This window comes from Callithrix jacchus, chromosome 22 (genome assembly GCF_049354715.1).
Source record: "Callithrix jacchus isolate 240 chromosome 22, calJac240_pri, whole genome shotgun sequence".
Taxonomy (NCBI): Eukaryota; Metazoa; Chordata; class Mammalia; order Primates; family Cebidae; genus Callithrix; species Callithrix jacchus.
Window position 1 is genome coordinate 31,012,316 of NC_133523.1, and position 19,921 is coordinate 31,032,236.

A 19,921-nucleotide genomic window follows, 5' to 3' on the forward strand; every position below is an offset into this window, starting at 1 on the left:
CACCTTGGCCACGTAAGTAGCTAGGACTTCAGGCATGTACTACCACTCCTGGCTTCCAAATGGATTTTGGGGTCAGCTTGTCTATTTCTGTATAAAAAGTAGTTTAAATTTTGAGGCCAGCTCAGTGGCTCACGCCTGTAATCCCAGCACTCTGGGAGGCTGAATGTGGTGAAACCCCATCTCTACTAAAATAACAGAACTGGGTGTTGTAGTGCATGTCTGTAATCCCAGCTACTTGGGAGGCTGAGGCGGGAGAGTCACTTGGATCCCAGAGGTGGAGGTTGCAGTGAGCTGAAATTGTGCTACTGTACTCCAGCCTGGGCAACAGAGCACAACTGTCTCAAATAAATAAATTAAAAAAAAAAGAAAATTGATTGATGGAGATTGTGTTGAATCTGTGGATTAATTTGGTGAAATAATATAATTTTAAGCATTGTAAGTTTCATTTAGAGAAAGTTTGGAAGTATGTAAAATGAAAAAGGGTTTAATGATTGTGGTTTTTTTAATTAGGTAAGCATATAGGTCTCACTTGGCCTCCTAGATCTGTCAAAGGAATGGGTCAGGCTCTCCTAGAGCCAGAGGCAGCCGCAGTAGAGGAACTAGGAAGCTGGTGCATCACTGAACAAAGATAGAGTGCTTCTCAGGGCTGCACATGATACTTGCTATGGCCAACTCAGGTGAAGGTTTTCCTTCAGAGGCCACAGAGTCTCCATGGGAACAGCCTTCCCCCTTCAGCATTCCTGTAGAGTGGTTCTGTTGTACATCTGAATCTTTACATTGTGGAGCACTTGGGTTGGGATAGATATGATTGCCTTATTTCTCATGAAATAACAAAGGAACATTTGGGAATAATTTTTTTACAAGTAGCCATTTGATATTTGTTTCCTCAAAAGTTTATGAGATTTTTTTAAAGAGCTGAAGTTATGTTGAACATAGAGCCATAAATAGTGGTTGTTTTATTGACTTTATATAAATGTTTGTATCCACAGTGTTCTTCTCATCTCTTGCCTTTGTAACCTGCCTAATTTCTGTGTTGCTGACACAATCATAGAAATACAAAGGAATTATCATAGTTGGCTGTCAGTGACTAAGTATGAGTTACGTTTAATTATATATTCAAAAAAGGAAAATGGAAAAAGAAAACCTGGTTATCAATAAGTAGACCAAACTATATACCACCATTACATAGGTTGAAGTTGAAGATCGGGTCAAGCATGGTGGCTCCTTCCTGTAATCTCAGCATTTTGGGCTGAGGTGGGAAGATCTCAGGAATTTGAGACCAGCCTGGGCAACATGGCAAAACCTCGTCTCTACCAAAAAATATAAAAATTAAACATAGTGGTATGTCTGTAGTCCCAGCTACTCCGGAGACTGAAGCAGAAGGATTGTTTGGACCCAGGCATTAGAGGCTGCAGTGAGCCAAGGTCATGCCCACTGCATTCCAGCCTGGGTAACAGAGGGAGACTCTGTCTCTCAAAAAAAAAAAAAAAGTTGGCCAGGCACAGTGGCTCACACCTGCAATACCAGCACTTTGGGAGGTGGATCACCTGAGGTCAGGAGTTCAAGACCAGCCTAGCCAGCATGGCAAAACCCCATCTTTACTAAAAATACAAAATTGGTTGGGCATGGTGGGTGCTTGTAATGCCAGCTACTCAGGAGGCTGAGGCAGGAGAATTGCTGGAACCTGGGAGGTGGAGGTTATGGTGAGCCGAGACCATGCCACTGCACTTCAGCCTGGATGACAGAGCAAGACTCCATCTCAAAAAGATAAATAAAATAACTTAAATGTGTAGTAAATGTGACTTTCAGTAAACTTTTGTACTATTATTCCTGCTCCTCTAAGGTTATAATATGATTTCTTATTCATTTGTATCCCACCTATGTGGATAATAGCTTCATGGGCGTTATTGTCTAGAATTACTCATTGTCCTATAGCTTTCCTCACTTTATCTTATTTCTCCCCCCTGACAGGAAATGACTTAGAAGCCTTACAAATACATCTGTGCATTTTTGCTTTACAAACGCACAGCAACTGAGGGCCAGCCCAGTCTGGAAGCACCTCTTAATGTTACACGGAAACAGCTACCTCAGCAAACAAAAGGAACGGAGGAGGAGACTTAAAATAACACATGCCATTTAAAAAAACAACAACTTGTTTTCAGAAAACAGGAAATTTGGAGATTTTTAGCATTGCATACAAGCAGCTTTACAGGGAAATGGATTTGACGGGCAGGCTCTGTCAAAATTCTGCAGAAGTTTGATCTTCCTTCTTAAGGACTTTGTGTGAATTAATTCTGTACTACTGCTTTTTAAATTGCTGTTGATCAGCTTCTGGGTTTTTGGGTTCTAACTTTTTTGAGTATATTGAAGACATGCTGTATTACATTATATTACATTTTTAAAAGTTAAGTTATTTTTCTGCCATTGTAAATAGAAGTATCAAAATATTCTTGCAAAGAAGTAAACATTTTTCTCAGCAAGCATATTCTTTTATTAATAGAGTAGAATGCTAAAAAGTTCTTATCCAGCATTTTGGACATCTTTTATTTTTTGTCAGAGATCCTGCCTATACTGAAAATATTAATTATATAAACGTGTTGTCCTTCTCACCTCTGTGTTGGATCACATGGTCACCTGCCTCATGGAAATGCCTTTTTTAAAACTTCAATTTGCAGAACTTCACTATTTTTATACCTAGCTACAGTTTTGAGAAAAAAGAATCGGAACCCTGACCCGCTCACGGTTGCTGGGACATTTCCCCCTCCCGCATGTATTGCTGCAGTGCCCAGGACAGTAAAATGGACTACAAGCGGCGCTTCCTGCTTGGCGGGTCCAAGCAGAAGGTGCAGCAGCACCAGCAGTACCCGATGCCTGAGCTGGGCCGAGCACTGAGTGCTCCCCTGGCATCCACGGCCACCACTGCCCCCCTGGGCAGTCTGACCACTGCAGGCAGTTGCCACCATGCCATGCCCCACTCCACTCCCATCGCTGACATCCAGCAGGGCATCTCCAAGTATTTGGATGCCCTGAACGTCTTCTGCCGTGCCAGTACTTTCCTCACAGATCTCTTCAGCACTGTGTTCAGAAACTCTCACTACTCAAAGGCAGCCACACAGCTCAAAGATGTGCAGGAGCATGTCATGGAAGCAGCCAGTCGGCTCACCTCGGCCATAAAGCCCGAGATCGCCAAGATGCTGATGGAACTTAGTGCTGGGGCCGCAAATTTTACAGATCAAAAGGAATTCAGTCTCCAGGACATTGAGGTAGAGTATCTTTTATGTCATACTTTTGTAGGAAAATGTATTACAAAGGTAAGTGAGGATATTGTCTTAAGTTTTTTTCTGAATCACTGTAATAGTAGCCTTTGTAAAAAATGTGTGCATGCCAGGTTCTGAATTGCTTTCATTTCAAATTAAGTAGGTTAAGGATGAGTGTGGTGGCTGTAACCCTAGCACTTTGGGAGGTCAAGGGAGGAGGATCACTTGAGCTCAGCAGTTTGAGACCAGCTTGGGCAGCTTAGTGAGACCTTGTCTCTACAAAATTTAAAAAATAATTAGCTGGGGGTGGTGCACACCTGTAGTCCTGGCTACTCCAGAAGCCCAGAGCTGAGGTGGGAGGATCGCTTGAGCCCAGAAGTTTGAGGCTCCATTGAGCTATGAGCCATGATTGTACCATTGTACTCCAGCCTGGATGACATAGTGAGGTCATGTCTCAAAAAAAAAAAAAAAAGAAGAAGAAAACCTTTTAAACAAATCAGCTTATATTTTATGTTTTTGTCTTTCAAATTTTCAAGTCAGAATCTAATTTTCAAATACCATACTGGTAAAAGTTATTAGTGAGTACTGGGAATTCTAAATATGATTATGGGCTTTATTTGTGGATTTTTATTATATTGAATCATTGGTTTGTAGAGAGTCCTACACATATTTATAGAATAAATTATTTTTCCAATTCTAAATTCAGTTGCTAATATTCAGATGTATTTCAGTCTTAGTACATTTCTTGGGGTCTTTGATAGTTAAAATGAAATATTCTTTCAGGGCTCTAGATTACAATGTAATATTAGAATACAAGTTTCATTCAAAATAATGATGACCTTTTTTGTTGTCTTCATTTAGGAAATGATTTGTTAAACTTTGATTTATTGTATTTATTTGATAGATTTTAAAAATTACTGGCCAGGCAAGGTGGCTCATGCCTATAATGCCAGCACTTTGGGAGGCTGAGACAGGTATATCACCTGAAGTCAGGAGCTCCAGACCAGCCTGGCCAACATGATGAAACGCCATCTCTAGTAAAAATACAAAAAACTAGCTGGATGTGGTGGTGGGCACCTGTAATCCCAGCTGCTTGGGAGGCTGAGGCAGGAGAATTGCTTGAACCCAGGAGGCGAAGGTTGCAGTGAGCCGAGATCATGCCATTGCACTCCAGCCTAGGCAATAAGATTGAAACTATGTCTTGGAAAAAAAAATTACTTTTAGCTGCTCAGGGAGTTAATCCTCCTATGTCCACGTGAAGTTCCTGGATATGAGGTCCTAGGAAGGAGAATGTTCCTTACCCCATCTTGGGGTTAAAAATCAAAAGTCTTTTAAGTCATATCTGATGATTGAGGTGGCTGACTAGCACTGCTTTGGGTTAACCAAAAAAGAATTCGAAGACACAGCATCATTAGTATAAAACAGGGTTTATCAAACTTTTTCTATAAAGGGCAGACAGAAATTTTAGGCTTCATGGACTACATGTGGTCTCTCTCACATGTTCTTTATTTTTGTTTTTGGTTTTTATTGAGATGAAGCTTCATTCTTGTAGCCCAGGTTGGAGTGCAGTGGCGCGATCTTGGCTCACTGTAACCTCTGCCTCCTTACTTTAAGCAGTTCCCCTGACTCAGCCTCCCAAGAAGCTGAGACTACAGGCACCCACGGCATGCCTGGTTAATGTTTTTATTTTTAGTAGAGATGGGGTTTCACCATGTTGGTCAGGCTGGTCTTGAACTCCTGACCTCACGTGATCCACCTGCTTCAGCTTTCCAAAGTGCTGGGATTACAGGTGTGAGCCACGGCGCCCGTATTTATTTTTATTTTTTTACAACTCTTTAAAAATGTAAAAGTCAGCTTTACTTTGTGGGCCCATCTATTCCACGGAGGGGGTTTGGTCCGTGGGTTCTAGTTTGCTGCACCTGGTGGTATAAATGTCTAATCACTTCTTTATGTCAGAGGCATTCTACTTTGGATCTATCTTTGTAATTTTTTTGTTTGTTTCTTAGACAGAGTCTTGCTGTGTTGTCCAAACTGGAGTATAGTGGGGTGATGTCAACTCACTGCAACCTCTGCCTCTTGGGTTCAAGCAATTCTTATGTCTCAGCCTCCCAAATAGCTGGGTTACAGGTGTGTGCCAACATACCCAGTGGATTTTTGTATTTTTAGTAAAGACAGGGTTTCACCATGTGGGCCAGGTTGGTCTTGAACTCATGGCCTCAAGTCATCCACCCGCCTCAGCATTCCAAAGCGCTAGGATCACAGGCGTGGGCCACTGTGCCCAACAATCTTTGTAATTCCTTCCTTCATCCCTTCCCTCCTCTCCCCTCCCCTCCCCTCCCCTCCCCTCCTCTTTCTTTTTTCTTTCTCTCTCTCTCTTTTCTTTTCTTTTCTTTCTTTCCCCTCCCTCCCTCCCTCCCTTCCTCCCTTCCTCCCTTCCTTCTCTTTCTTCTCTGTTGCCCAGGCTGGAATGCAGTGGCACAACATCGGCCCACTGCAACCTTTGCCTCCCGGGTTCAAGCAATTCTCCTGCCTTAGCCTCCCTAGTAGCTGGGACTATAGGCACATGCCACCACGCCCAGCTAATTTTTTTTTTGTATTTTTAGTATAGATGGGGTTTCATCATATTGACCAGGCTTGTCTCAAACTCCTTACCTCAAGCGATCCGCCTGCCTCAGCCTCTCAAAATGCTGAAATTACAGGTGTGAGCCACCATGCCCAGCCATCTTTATAATATCTAATTGTTTCTGTGATCACATTTTATACCCAGGGAACCTATCATTTTAAAGTATTTATAAAATGGTTTGTCATAGTTTATTTTTAAAATTTGACACATAAAAAGCATGCCTGTACTTCTCAAAAGAAATGTAAACAGTGAAACTTCTTTCATTTCCCATCTCATTCCTTTCCCCAGAAGTGACCACTGGTAACTGGTTGTTGTATGCTATTCCATACTACTGTCTCTACATGCATGGATATGTGCAACTTTGACTTTTGGTTGTTTTACATAAAAAACCACATTGTTCAGCCACCAGTGTACCTGGTCACTGCTTGAAAGAGATATGGCAAGAGAGCAGTTAGGAACACTTTGCCCTCTCCTGGAAAGTGTTGAACAATCTTAGTCTCCGACTATTAACAGCTATCACCCCATAATGACATAGTGCTCTTAGCTTTATTCAGGACTTCAGAGAAGAGTAGTGTGAAATATAAGGCCAAAGCCTTTTATTTTAACCTGAGCGTTCCCAAGTTCTTCTTCAGGCCATGCTTGCAGTTATTAGAAGAAATGGAGCTTGGCCTGCAGGGCCCTTTGCTTTCCAACCCTGGAGGGCAAGTGTGCCTACTGCCCAGGGTAAGCAAGACAATTAGAGAAGATAACCACCCATAAGCAGTAGGGGCTTGGTAAGCTACTGGGGCACAGCAGTACCTGCTTTGTTTCTTCTGCTTCCTGGGACCAGCAAGGACTACTGAAACTGAGAACAGGAAATACTATTGTTGTAGTTTGGAATTTTGACTTGGCTTTCCACATTGAAATGCCGATTAGATAGTTGGAATACTACCGTGTTTTTTTGTACATAATGGGCTCAACAGGCTTTCCAAGACGTGTCTGAAAACTACTGTTGGTGGGTTTTCCAGTTTACACATCTATTCTAAGTTTCAAACAGCTGACTTACAAGTGAATTTCTAAATGTGATTGTCAAGCATAGGCCTGCAGACTTAGTGTTTCACTTTTTCCCCAGAGCAGTATTTGTTGTTTCTGGAATTTATGTACTGCCAGGGGATTTAGCCATAGGCCAATAAGGGTCTCTCTGAATGTTCAACTCAGATGAAATGGCCAGGCATTTGGATTTTTTCCTTTTGGTTTTTTTTAAGGATTTTTATAAGCAAGGCCCTGAGAGGCGCTTTGACATTCATCCCTGGGGAAAGAGGTCTGTGGCTTAACATTGCTAGGCAAGGCCTCTACTCAGGAGCTCAGGCCAGGACAGTGAGTGAGGAAAGCATTGGATTCAAGAGTATTCAAATACTTGACCATTTAAGAGCTAGGACCAAGGACGATCTTTTCCCCTTGCCATGTGGCCAGTGCATGTGTGCAGTGTCCCCAGGTGATTCTTATTTATAGCCAGGTTTGAGTTGGGCTTATTGACTGATTGATGGATACTGATGCTTGTGTCCAGGAATAGTGGTTGCTGACTGTGTGCTCTGCCACCCTGCCTTAGAACTGGCAGGGCATATGTGAGTCCTGTCCAGTCTACACTCATCAGTGACTTTGCCACTTAACCCGAGTGGTTCACCCTCACAGTCTTGCTGTTAGAGGAATGAGTTGTGACTATGGGGCTTCACTAGCTGACTAGTGCCTGCAGTACTGGGACATTGTCCTAGGAAGTGAGTAGGCTACAGGGCAGAGTCAGAAGACCTGGGTTTGGAAGGTGACATCTATCACTTAAATAAAATCACTTGTTCAGTGGAAGTATATGTAAATAAAAGAATCAAAGTGACTTGTGATTCATGAATTCATCCACAGATATTTATTGCATGCCTTGTTTCTGCCTGGTGCTACTCCAGCATATCAATTACCACAGTGAATGAGACAGAAATCTCTCCCTTCATGTATCTAGAAGAGGGTTTCAATCTTACAGAAGGTAGAAAAGCCACCACTGAGAAGGTGTCATACTAGTAAAGACCTGAAAGGGATGAGGGAGCAAGCCTGTTGGCCAAGAAAAGAGGATTCCAGACAGAGGGAACGCCTAGCACAGGGTCCCAGAGGCAGGAGCCAGCCCAGAGTGTTGAACGAGCAGCAAGGAACCAACCTGCTGTGGCTGCAACAGAATGAATGGAAGGGAGAGAAGTAGGAGTGAGGTCAGAAGGGTAAAGAGGGGCCACTCTGGTGTTTGTTCTGAGTAGCCAGGTAGGAGGCAGGGTGAAATACACCTCTGAAGGGCAGGGAAAGGGAGCAGGGTGAGCCCTACCATTCTTGTGTAGTGAGCAGCGATGCCACTTCTTCCCTTGCCTTCTTCATACTGGGCAGCTCCAGGGCTCTGGTTTTATGTTGAGTCCTCAGTGTTGGGAGGAGGGCTTGGTCCTCTGTGTAGGCAGTCCAGGAACCCAGGGCAGCCACAGGGCTGTAAATGTCTCTAAGAAGACTATATTTTATAAATTCCAGCATTTTTACTGACTTTTTAAGTATTTACCATCTTGTGAATGAGCAGGCAGTACACACACACACACACACACACACACACACACACACACACGAGATTAGGACTTGCTATATAGCCCAGGCTAGCCTCGAATTCCTGGGCTCCAGCAGTCTTCTAGCCTCAGCTTCCTGTGTAGTTGAGACTATAAGTGCATGTCACTGTGCCTGGCTCTCAAATCTTTACACAGTTGCATCTTGGCATTCAGTTTGACACACTGACAGATTTCTTTTGTATACTATGTAATTACTTGTGAATATGTTTAAAATAATTTATTTGTGAGTGCTGACTGGCTCTTAATTAAGGACCTTAATTCAGGTATATTAACATTTATTTTGGATAGATATATGCCAAAAATACTGTAGAGTAACAATAATGGAAAATATTAGAAGCTGGTTTCAAAAATATGATTTGCATTAACCTTAATGGAATTAAAGGTGCATTCTGTTCCTTTTTTTTTTCTTTTTTGCCCTAAAGGTAAAAGTCAGTGTTACTTGTTTTGACTGGTAGAGCTTCTGTAACAGATTATGGAGTAAATATTTCCTAATGGTATGTGCCAGATGAAAGTTCATATTGCTGCTGCTAATCAGAAACTGAAGTTCACCTCATAAAAAGCATGTATTAATCCAATTTTGAAACTGTTGTTAATTTCAGGTCAGTCTTTTCAACTTACTTTTTGCTGAGGTGAATCTGCTATTACCTAAATTGTTTTCAGGCTTTAGCCTGTAGAGGAAGCGGTACCTAATTAAGCAGCTGCAATTTGGATGATTCTGTAAACTTGCATTGTGGTCAACAAACAAGATTTACCGTCTGTCTAGCTTATTCTATATGAGTGGAAGCCACCAGGGCCAACAGGCATCTGTCGCTGTGGAGGGACTGGACCCTTTGACTTTGATTTGTCAAGACAAGCATGTATAACCAAGTCATTATTCTGACAATTGCTAATTAAAAGGAGAAAAGGAAGTAAGCAAATTTCCTGCTTTTCCGGTAGAGACTGTTTCTCATGGTAACCAAATAGCCCTAATGAATAAAGGAAAAATCTCCGCTTTGCAGATCATGTTGTGACTCAATCAGCAGCCAACAGTGGAGGATGAAACCATTTGAGGATCAGGCCTTCCCCACCCAAATCCCATTGATCAGCCTTAGTGTCATGGAAATAGAGACAGGTAATCATGTCTCCTGATGTGCTGCAGTAAGAACTACACAACATTTCTAACATTAGTAATACTATTCTACTTCTCCTTCTCAAACAAAACAGAACAAAACCCTGAAATAATCTAATCAAGCTTTTAAAATGAATCCAGTCTACAGGAAATGTGGGGTATACTGACATAAGTTATGCAACACCATGAGAAAGCAACCAGACAAATTCAGAATGTGGCATATTCTGTAATAAGTTGACCTGATTTGTTCAACAAGTCAGTAGCATTAAAAAATACATAGAGAGAATGTAGTGTTCTAGATTAAAAGAGATTTAAGCCATATAACAACCATATAAAATTACCTTTTGGGGGTTGAGATTCAAGCCAAATGTAAAAAGATAATTTTTAAAAGATAATTTGGGAAGCTTGAACACATACTGAGTCTTGGTTGATTGGGATTTGCTTTAAGAAAAAAAAGATGAGGAAGAATAAATGGAAAATGCATGGCAAAATATTAATTGAATTGAAACTTAAATTTTTTGTAAACAGGATTTTGCTTTGTTGCCCAGGCTGGTCTCAAACTCCTGGGCTCAAACAGTCCTCCCACCTCAGCCTCTCAAAACACTGGGACTATGGGTATGAGCCACCGTGCCCGGCTGTAGGATTGAAGCTTTTTGATGGGTACATGGGGGCTTGTTGTGATCTGCTTTTGTGTATGTTTGGACCTTTTCCAAGTTTGCAAAAAGTGAGAGAGAAATTCAGGAATGTATGAAAGGAGTAATGTATTAGAGTACCCAATAAATAACTACATTTTATGGAGGGGTTTGCACATGGGAAGTGGTTTTCTAACAGAAAGGGAAGCATTATTGAGTAGTTAGTTACCCAAGGTGTTGGGATGAAGAGAAAAGCAGGTGCTTTTCAGAAAAATGAGAATAAAAGTGAATCAAAGGAGAAAATGGGAACAGAGAAAAGACCTTCTCTGAAGGTGGGAGGCCAGCAGCAGATGGGAGTCAAGGAAGGAATGAAATGTTGCTAATTTTGGGGACTAGTGATTGAACGGCAATGTTGCTATCTTTTTGGAAAGTCATTTAAAATTTTGAGTTGCTGAAAAGGCTTGAATGAATGTGCTGGAAAAATTAGGTTCGGTGGGCAGATTAAAAGGAAACAAATAGAGTTCATGGAGTATAATTTCAGATAGAATTGGCTTTCCTCAATTAATTTCTTGTCAGTTTGGGAGACCTCACAGGATTGGATAATGGCCTTTTCTAGCAGCTTCCCTCCTCTTTACAAACGAAGAACCTGAGCACCCCTAAAACAACATTTATTTGCCTGAAGTCCTTCTGAGGCCAGCCCATGCAGGGGTTATGCATCCTATGTGTCTGCTGCTTCCCTGCTACCTGGGGCTGGTGCAGTCTAGTGCCAAGGGGCTTGGTGGCAGAGCCCACCCGCTGTGAGAACAGGCTGTCTGCCCCTCTGCTAATGGTGAAATGTCCAGAGCCAGGAAATCAGAAACAGCCAGATGTGGAGGCACCCCTGATTTGCCCTTGCTCCCACTAGGGCCCCTCTTGAGTAGGCCCAGTCATCTGACCTGCCTTCCTTTTCTCCCAGCTGAGCCACCCACCCTCCTCGATAAATACACACGAGCTAGCTGCAAGCATTGCAAAGATGACGAGGACAATAAAAGTGCTCCAGGACTGGTAGGCCAGACAAATAAATAAATAAATAGACAATGATGCTAGGTGTGATGAGTGCTGTGATGCAGTTGGAAAATAGCCTCAAGTCTGTTGATTTGGCAGAACTTTCAGCTGCTCCTTTCTCCCCCACGAGCTAGCTCACTGTGCCAGGGCCAGTCCTCATACCTACCTAACTGGGAGCGCATCTGAGAGGGGGGCAGGGCAGAGACCTCAGTAGGCCCTGGGGAGAGTGAGGAGATACTGGTAGCTGCCTCCCAATATCCAATCTCTTTTTTTCTTTCTTCCTTTCTTCTTTCTTTTCTTCCTTTTTTCCCCCCAAGACAGGGTTTCACTTTGTTACCCAGGGTGGAGTGCAGTTGGCACAATCACAGTTTACTGCAGCCTGAACTCCCAGGCTCAAGTAATCCTCCTGTCTCAGCCTCTCAACTATCTGGTATTTTTATGGTAACAAATATTTATTATATTTTATTTTGGAAAGCAAACTATAAAACAACATACAATCTACTTTTTGCAAAAAAGAAAGTCTATAGGTACAAATATGGACTGTTTAGGAATCATACAATCAGTGGTTGTATGGGCGGATCATTTGAGGTAAAGACCAGCCTGGTCAACATAGTGAAACCCCTTCTCTACAAAAAGTACAAAAATTAGCCGGGTGTGGTGGCGCAAGCCTGTAGTCTAGCTAGTTGGGAGGCGGAGGCAGGAGAATCGCTTTATCCTGGGAGACAGAGGTTGCAGTGAGCCACTGCACTCCAGCCTGGGAGAAAGAGAGAGACCTATTTAGGAATATTTAGAACTATTTGTTTATTTGTATAGCTTATCTTTCCCCCCCTGATTTAAATGATGATGGGTATGTATTACTGATACAAAAGGTTTTGTGCACCACAGTGCTTTGCCCATGGAATAGGAGCTCAAACTGCCTGTGTTGTTATTTTCACCAGCAGTGAAGCAGGGTGATCAGGGGCAGAATTTACCCTTGTCTGAATTATTAGCATTTGGTGTTGGTTCCGCCACCCTTGGGCATGAGCTTTCTTTCTCTCCCTCGTTTGTTCTCCTAAACATAGCATGGCAGCTTTTCTGTGCTCTAGGTTATTGCTGACTGCAAGGAGACTTTGTTCTTTCATTAGTTTTTACATATTAGTTTCAGTAAGCCTATTTCTTAAATTTTTCTGCTGTAGCATAATTTTCATAAGTAACTTTCTTTTTTTTTTTTTTTTTTTTTTGAGACAGAGTTTCGCTCTTGTTACCCAGGCTGGAGTGCAATGGCGCATTCTCGGCTCACCGCAACCTCCGCCTCCTGGGTTCAGGCAATTCTCCTGCCTCAGCCTTCCGAGTAGCTGGGATTACAGGCACGCGCCACCATGCCCAGCTAATTTTTGTATTTTTTAGTAGAAACGGGGTTTCACCATGTTAACCAGGATGGTCTCGATCTGTTGACCTCGTGATCCACCCGCCTCGGCCTCCCAAAGTGCTGGGATTACAGGCGTGAGCCACCGCGCCCGGCCATAAGTAACTTTCTGTAGTCCAGGCATGGTCTACTGCATTCTCTGTCTCTGGAGTCACATTTAGATCTCTGTGTCACATTCCGGTCTGTAGCTCATTATGTAATGACTCGAATTATCATAAGAACAAAAGAGGCTGGACACTGTGGCTCATGCCTGTAATCCCAGCACTTTGAGAGTCTGAGGTGGGCGGATCACAAGGTAAGGAGTTCAAGACCAACCTGGCCAATATGGTGAAACCCGGTCACTACTAAAAGTACAAAAATTAGCCGGGCATGGTGGCAGGCACTTGTAGTCCCAGGTGAGGCAGGAGAATTGCTTGAATCTGGCAGGCGGAGGTTGCTGTGAGCTGAGATGGCACCATTGCACTCCAGCCTGGGTGACAGGAAAAAAAAAGAACAAAAGAGACCTCATTAAGAACAAGGTTGAGAACGCTAGGAACCTAATGTAACATCTAAGGTATGAATGAGTATCGAAGAGAAAGAAATGATTGAGAGGGCCAGGCGCGGTGGCTCAGGCCTATAATCCCAGCACTTTGTGAGGCCAAGGCAGGTGGATCACGAGGTCAAGATATCGAGACCAACCTGGTCAACATGGTGAAACCCTGTCTCTACTAAAAATACAAAAATTAGCTGGGCATGATGGTGCGCGCCTTTAGTCCCAGCTATTTGGGAGGCGCAGGAGAATTGCTTGAACCCAGGAGGCGGAGGTTGCGGTGAGCTGAGATCGTGCCATTGCACTCCAGTCTGGGTAACAACAGCGAAACTCTGTCCCAAAAAAATAAATAAATAAAATAAAAAAATAAATGAGTGAATGCTTTGGAATTTCTAATACAAGCAGCCATCTTAGACCAACTTCATTTCACTCTGGACTTTTAAACTGATCAGAAATGAATGAATGTATGAGAGTTTTACTTGTTCCTCGCCCTATAGGGATATGAAAAAGAGGAACTTGAGTTCCTGAAGTTGAGCAGAACAGTGAACTTAGAAATTATTTGTACTGATGTGAAAATCATGTATTTTGGGAAATGGAGTGGACTTGGACACTTCATAATTCCAACTACAGGCAGGTATTACAGGCTGAATCAGGCCTGAGCCTAGAAGAGGAATAACTACAGCTAAATTTTGAAATATTCCAGAAAGCAGAGTTGACAGGCTGATCTTCAACAACTACAGTTGTATTGAAAGGGTGGTCTTTTGGTGCTCCAAATAGGAAGGCCTTTAATTAAAATCTGTTTTACAATCTAAATAAAATATAAATATCATCGAAAAGAAATGGTATTCTAGTTCTATACATGAACACAACGTCCTTAGCAGCAGATGTGATATGTGTGTACAAGGGAATAGGAAGGTAAAGATGCACCCTTCCCCTCTACCATCAAGGGTCACTAGAAAGCAGGCTCTCAGTTGACCCCAGTAGCTGTCTGTAATCAATAGTTCCTTCTCTGATTAATATTAATCCACTATTGTAGCTACATTCTGGATCTTGTCATAGGAAGACAGAGTAGTCTGGTGGTTAGCAACACAGCTTTTGGAGTTAAACTGACCTGGTGTCAGATCCCCACTTATTACCTGCTTGACATTGAGCAGTTTTCTTTATCTGTGTAAGCTTCAGTGTTGTCATCTGTAAAATGGGTGGGTGAATTGCTCACATCCCACAGGGATGCTTCACATAAGGTGCTTTTTGCCTTTTTTTTTTTTTTTTGAGGCAGAGTCTCCCTCTGTCACGAGGCTGGAGTGCAGTGGCGCAGTCTCGGCTCACTGCACCCTCTGCCTCCTGGGTTCAAGCGATCCTTCTGCCTCAGCCACTCGGGTAGCTGGGACTACAGGCATGTGCCACCATGCTCGGCTAATTTTTGTATTTTTAGTAGAGGTGAGGTTTCACAGTGTTGGCCAGGATGGTCTCTATTTCTTGACCTGGTGATCCTCCCACCTCGGCCTCCCAAAGTGGGGGGATTATAGGCATGAGCCACCACATCCGGCCCGGTGCTTGGTATTTAAACACTCAATAAATGGTAGCTGTTGGTAGAGCTTCACTGGCATGTCTACCTTTAGCCACTCTACTCATCCACTTCCCGGCTTCCCACGCCTGTTCTGCAGTTTGACTGAACCACATAGTCCAGGAAACTTTCTCCATGTGAAGGATAAAATAGCTTTTCACAGCTCTGGGTTCACACTCTCCCAAATTTATGTCTGGAAGATGTCCAAGGTTGATGGCCTTGTCAGAAAGCATCTTGTTCTGGATTTGGGGGCCCTGCTTCAGGCCTTCAGTCATTCCTCAGAACTTTGCCCCTTAGGAGGGGACAGGGTAGTTCTCTCTTTGCCGAGGTCATTTCCTCGGAGAGCCTTTTCCTTCCCACCCATCCATGTTCCTTCCCCAGCAGCACCCTGCCTTGAGTATCTGTTTATTGTCTTGTTGTGTCCCCATTAGAATGTCGCCCTGGTGAGAGCAGGGACTTGTTCATTCACTTTCTGGTAGCGTCCCCAGCTCTTTGTGCTCAGTACATATTAGGCATCTCCGTCTTAAATATTTGTTGAGAGAATGAATGACTCAGTTGTGTCCTTCAGAGCTGTGAGAATGTGAACCCAGAGCTAATGGAGCATAGCATCTTTCCTCTCTCCTCCTCCTCCTGCTTCCCATAGCTGCCAAGGTGCTGAGGAAAGTCGGGGAGGAAGAGTTTGTGTACCCGAGGAACCGACTCACTCCTCCCTGTGTCTGCAGTGGGTGGGAATATTAAGGACACCCTCAGCCTATACCAGTTAAGGTGGAGTTTCTGTGATGTGCCAGCCAATCCCAGCTTAGAGTCTGCTGAAGGCAGTGGGGCACACAGGTGAAGGGCATGGACAGTTGAGTCAGGTGACTGGTCTGCCACATCTAGTTTGTGTCCCCTTGACAAAATTTTATAGCCTTTCTATGCCTTGATGTTGTCTGTGAACCGAGGTTGACCTCGTAGGGTGGTTCCTGGGATTAAATGTGCTAGTCCATGTGACGCTCTAGCGTTGGTTAGGTACAGGCTGTGTGTTCCATTAAAGCTGTCTGTTGTGCTCTACAGGACTGAATAACTGCTGCTTATTCTACTCCTGGCACCTGTCTAACTGGCTTCCTAGGTGAGCTGCTTCTGCGTCCCTTACCCTACCCAGTCTAGTGCAGAGCACAGGGGGAAGTGTTCTGAGGAGATGTGAGTGGAAGCCTAGGAGTTTGGGGGGCTTTAGCCTGTGATGCTGGTTGTTCACTATGGAAGGTGGATGTTTGGTGTAAGATTTGTTTGTGGTTTTTTTTTTTTGCTTTATTTTGGTCCTAATGATTTCCATGGGGTAAGGAAGGATTCAGAGAGAATAAGGGTCATGCTGGAAACTAGCTTGCCTCTGCTTCTCCATGAAACAGAGCTCTGACCTGTGGGAACTGAGAGGGCGTATGGCAAAGGGTAGATGCTGAGGCTAGGTGAGGTGAGAGGTCCATGTGCACACCACACCCAAGGCATCTACACATGTGTGTGGGGAGGTGAGGCAAGAGGTCCACATGCAGCCATGAGGCAGAGAATCCACGTGTGCACCTGAGGGGAGAAGTCCAAGGTTGAGTCTTACTGTGTACTTCTCCAAGGGACGGGACAGTACATGGGCACTGTGCTGGATTTGATCCCTTGTAAAAAGGAATGGCCATAGTTCCCCAACCTTCACCACTTCTGTGAGGCAGTGAACTGAGGGCTGGCCATGAGTAGGCTTTCTCAGGTCCACTCCTGCTCAGTTGCAAATTCAATAAAGTAAGTTTTTTGTGAGTAAGTAATCTGTGTAAACCAAGGAAATATAAAATATCTTCCACAGAAAGATTTGAATATTATGGAACAGGATAAAAGAGCTGCAAAAGGTTTTTGTTGGTATTATTATCAAATCTGGTGTGGGCAAAACAACTGTGAGAGATTAGGAAAAAATGTCAATAATCTGGAAGGTTTGTGGTCAGGTTGCTTTGTAAGTGGCCAGTTTTTGCTCTGTGTTAAAGCAAGAGGAGATAAGGCCGGGCATGGTGGCTCATGCCTGTAATCCCAGCTCTTTGGGGAGGCCTAGGCGGGTGGATCGCCTGAGGTCAGGAATTGGAGACTAGCCTAACCAACATGGTGAAACCCTGTCTGTACTAAAAATATAAAGACTAGCCAGGTGTGATCGTGCACTGAGGATGGAGATTTGCTTGAACCCGGGAGACAGAGGTTGCAGTGAGCCGAGATCACGCCACTACACTCCGGTCTGTGTGACAGAGCGAGGCTCCATCTCAAAAAAAAAATAAAGAGAAATAAAAATAATGAGAATGCATTGTAACTGTGGTTTATGCAAGAAATTAACAGGGAGGAGCAGCAAAGGAACTGTCAGAAGAGCCTTAGCTGATACCAGAAGGCTGCCAGAGAAATGCATAATCAATCTGAAAATGTTTGTGGCACATAGTATATTTAGTATGTATCTTCTTTTTTTTTCTTTTTTCCTTGCTTTGAAGACCAAATATATCTTCTTATAATTACATATTCATATATATAATATTTTTTAAGTTAATTTCCTACTTTGACTGTTAGGACAGTCACTGATATATATCAGGCGAATAGGTTTCTACTATACTGATGAATGGAGCTGTCCATTATATTTTCTTGACTCCCGGAAGACTGGTCTGTCAGCTTTGTTTCATAAGACTAGAAAGATGACATACGACTATGTTAATAACTATGTTAGCACTCTTCCTAAAATAACCTGTATATTTGGATTCCATTTTTGATGGAATGTCTTGTGGTCAAATTGACCTTCTTTCAGAGTTTTAGTTGCATGGTTTTTCCTTAACCTTCTGAATACTCTGTGGACATAATTGTAATTGTGGATGGCTGTGGTTCAGCAGGAGCTCAAAGACACCACAAGTGGTGTGAGTCCAGATGTAGGGAGTGGAGAACAGGATTGAGGGTGACTTGGTGGGAAATTGAAAGATTCATTTCAACCTTGAGCCTTGTTATTTGATGGAAATGTTTTGACTTCTGGGCATCAGTCACCGAGGTCCAGACACAAAAACAAAAGCAGATCCTTCTGAAGCATGGTGGCCTTTAGCTTTGTATGATTTTGGATTTCCCTTTATTGCTTCTATTCAAGTTGGTCATTGAAAATGTACTGCATGAATCCAACAGTAACCCACAACCTAAACATTCCTGGCTGTCTTGTTTTCACAGGTGTTGGGGCGATGTTTCCTGACTGTGGTGCAAGTCCATTTCCAGTTTTTGACTCATGCATTACAGAAGGTCCAGCCAGTGGCTCACTCTTGCTTTGCTGAGGTCACTGTTCCAGAAAAAAAGAACAGCAGCAGTGGAGGCGGCTTATCTGGCATGGGCCACACACCTGAACTGGAGGAAGCTGTGCGGTCCTGGCGGGGGGCGGCTGAGGTAACCCTGGCTTTGGGGAGTTTGGTGCTTGTGTTCAAATAGGAGAGGTTCCAGAGGGCCTTTGCCTGTTGATTCTCAAAAGAGCCATTTCATTTAGAAATGTACATTTGACACTGTTATCATTAGCTTGTTCATTCATTTAACAGTGAATGTCTTTGTGAATGCCCACTTTGTGCCAGGCATGTGCCAGGCACTAGGATGACAGCCTTGACTTACAGCATCCTGGGAGAATAGGCTTACAAAAACAGGGTTAAGGGGCCAGGATGGAGGTATACGGGAGCCAGAGGAAGGGAGGGCCCTGTAGTGCTGCAGGAAAGCTTCTAAGATGAGGGACCAGTGAAGAGTCTGGCACCCAAGTCAGGAAAGATGGGGTGGAGCTGTCTGGAGAGGGTAAGTGGCCAGCCAGGCAGCGAGGCAGGGAAGCAGGAGTGTTTGGCAGACAGATGGGATGGCAGGCTCCAAAGATACAACTACAGCAGGGTGAGCGCTCAGTGGACATGGAATTTTTTCTGTTTTCTGCTAGCCAAATCATTCCCTGTAGAAGTGCTTGGATCTTTGTAACTTTTGATTCTTGGGGTTTTCTTTTTTTTTTTTTTTTTTTGAGACAGAGCTGAAGTGCAGTGGTGTGATCAGGGCTCACTACAGCCTAGACCTCCTGGGCTTAAGAGATCCTCTCACCTCAGCCTTCCAAGTAGCTGGGACTATAGGCCAATGCCACCATTTCTAGCTAATTATTATTTTTTGTTAGAGTTGGAGTCTCACCATCTTGCCCAGGCTGGTTTTGAGCTACTGGGCTCAAGTGATCCACCCATCTCTGCCTCCCAAAGTACTGGGATTACAGGCATGAGCCACTGAGCCCAGACAAGATTCTTAATTGGTCTAACTCTGCCAAGATCCTCATTTGTCAGCTGCTTTACATGTGATTTGAGCAGTTCTTCAGTATGCTTTATGTGACTGCATGAAGTCTTTTATCTCTTGGAAGACTGGCTATTTCTAAGCACAGCAGATATGTTTATAAAATCTAGCCATCATGCAAGAGCCAGACCAAGAGGTTGGCTCCCTAGTGGGTAGAGAACGCAGTGGTGTGGGATAGTATGGTATGGTCATCAGGGATGATGTGGGGGAAAACTGTGCGATTCTTCTCTCATGGTGACAACCTCGTGACTGAATGGTGGGCTGCAGGGAGCCGCTTCAGTGGGGGATTCCAGCCTAGCATGGGGTTACTTTCCTAGTCAGTCTGGTGTGGCATTCTCTATTCCTTTTACACAGCCAGAAGAAGTTGAGCTTAAGTATAAGCCAATCAAAATCAGCTCTGAAAAAAAGTCTGTTTTTTCAGCAACACTTCTTTTCTTTTCTTTTTTTTTTGGAGATGATTTCGCTCTTGTTGCCCAGGCTGGAGAACAGTGGTGCAATCTCAGCTCATTGCAACCTCCGCTCTCAGATTCAAGCAATTCTTCTGCCTCAGCCTCCCAAGTAGCTGGGATTACAGGCGTACTCCACTACACCCGGCTATTTTTTTTTGTATTTTTAGTAGCGACAAGCTTTCACTTTGTTGGCCAGGCTGATCCTGAACTCCCAACCTCAGATGATCACCCGCCTTGGCCTCCCAAGTGCTGGGATTACAGGTGTGAGCCACCACGCCTGGCCATCAGTGACATTTCTTATAGGCATTTTAATAGTTCTTTGTTTCCAGTATGAGAAATAAAAAATAAACCTTAGAAGTTGAGACTTTA

The 19,921-nt window shown here is 43.6% G+C and overlaps 1 protein-coding gene across 12 annotated transcripts in view; it reads left to right on the plus strand.

Annotated features, from left to right (window-relative positions):
* Positions 1–19,921, plus strand: part of GARRE1 (granule associated Rac and RHOG effector 1) — an 84,871-nt gene that overhangs the window by 31,826 nt on the left and 33,124 nt on the right. For 11 of the 12 annotated variants that reach the window (XM_035284779.3, XM_078359004.1, XM_035284780.3 and 8 more), the window contains 2 exons: positions 1,972–3,263; positions 17,979–18,188. In XM_035284779.3, the coding sequence (XP_035140670.1) occupies positions 2,769–3,263; positions 17,979–18,188 (705 nt within the window). In that variant the 5' untranslated portion in view covers positions 1,972–2,768. Of the gene's footprint in view, positions 1–1,971; positions 3,264–9,499; positions 9,613–17,978; positions 18,189–19,921 lie in introns of all 12 variants that reach the window. The other variant, XM_078359009.1, reaches the window with a different exon arrangement.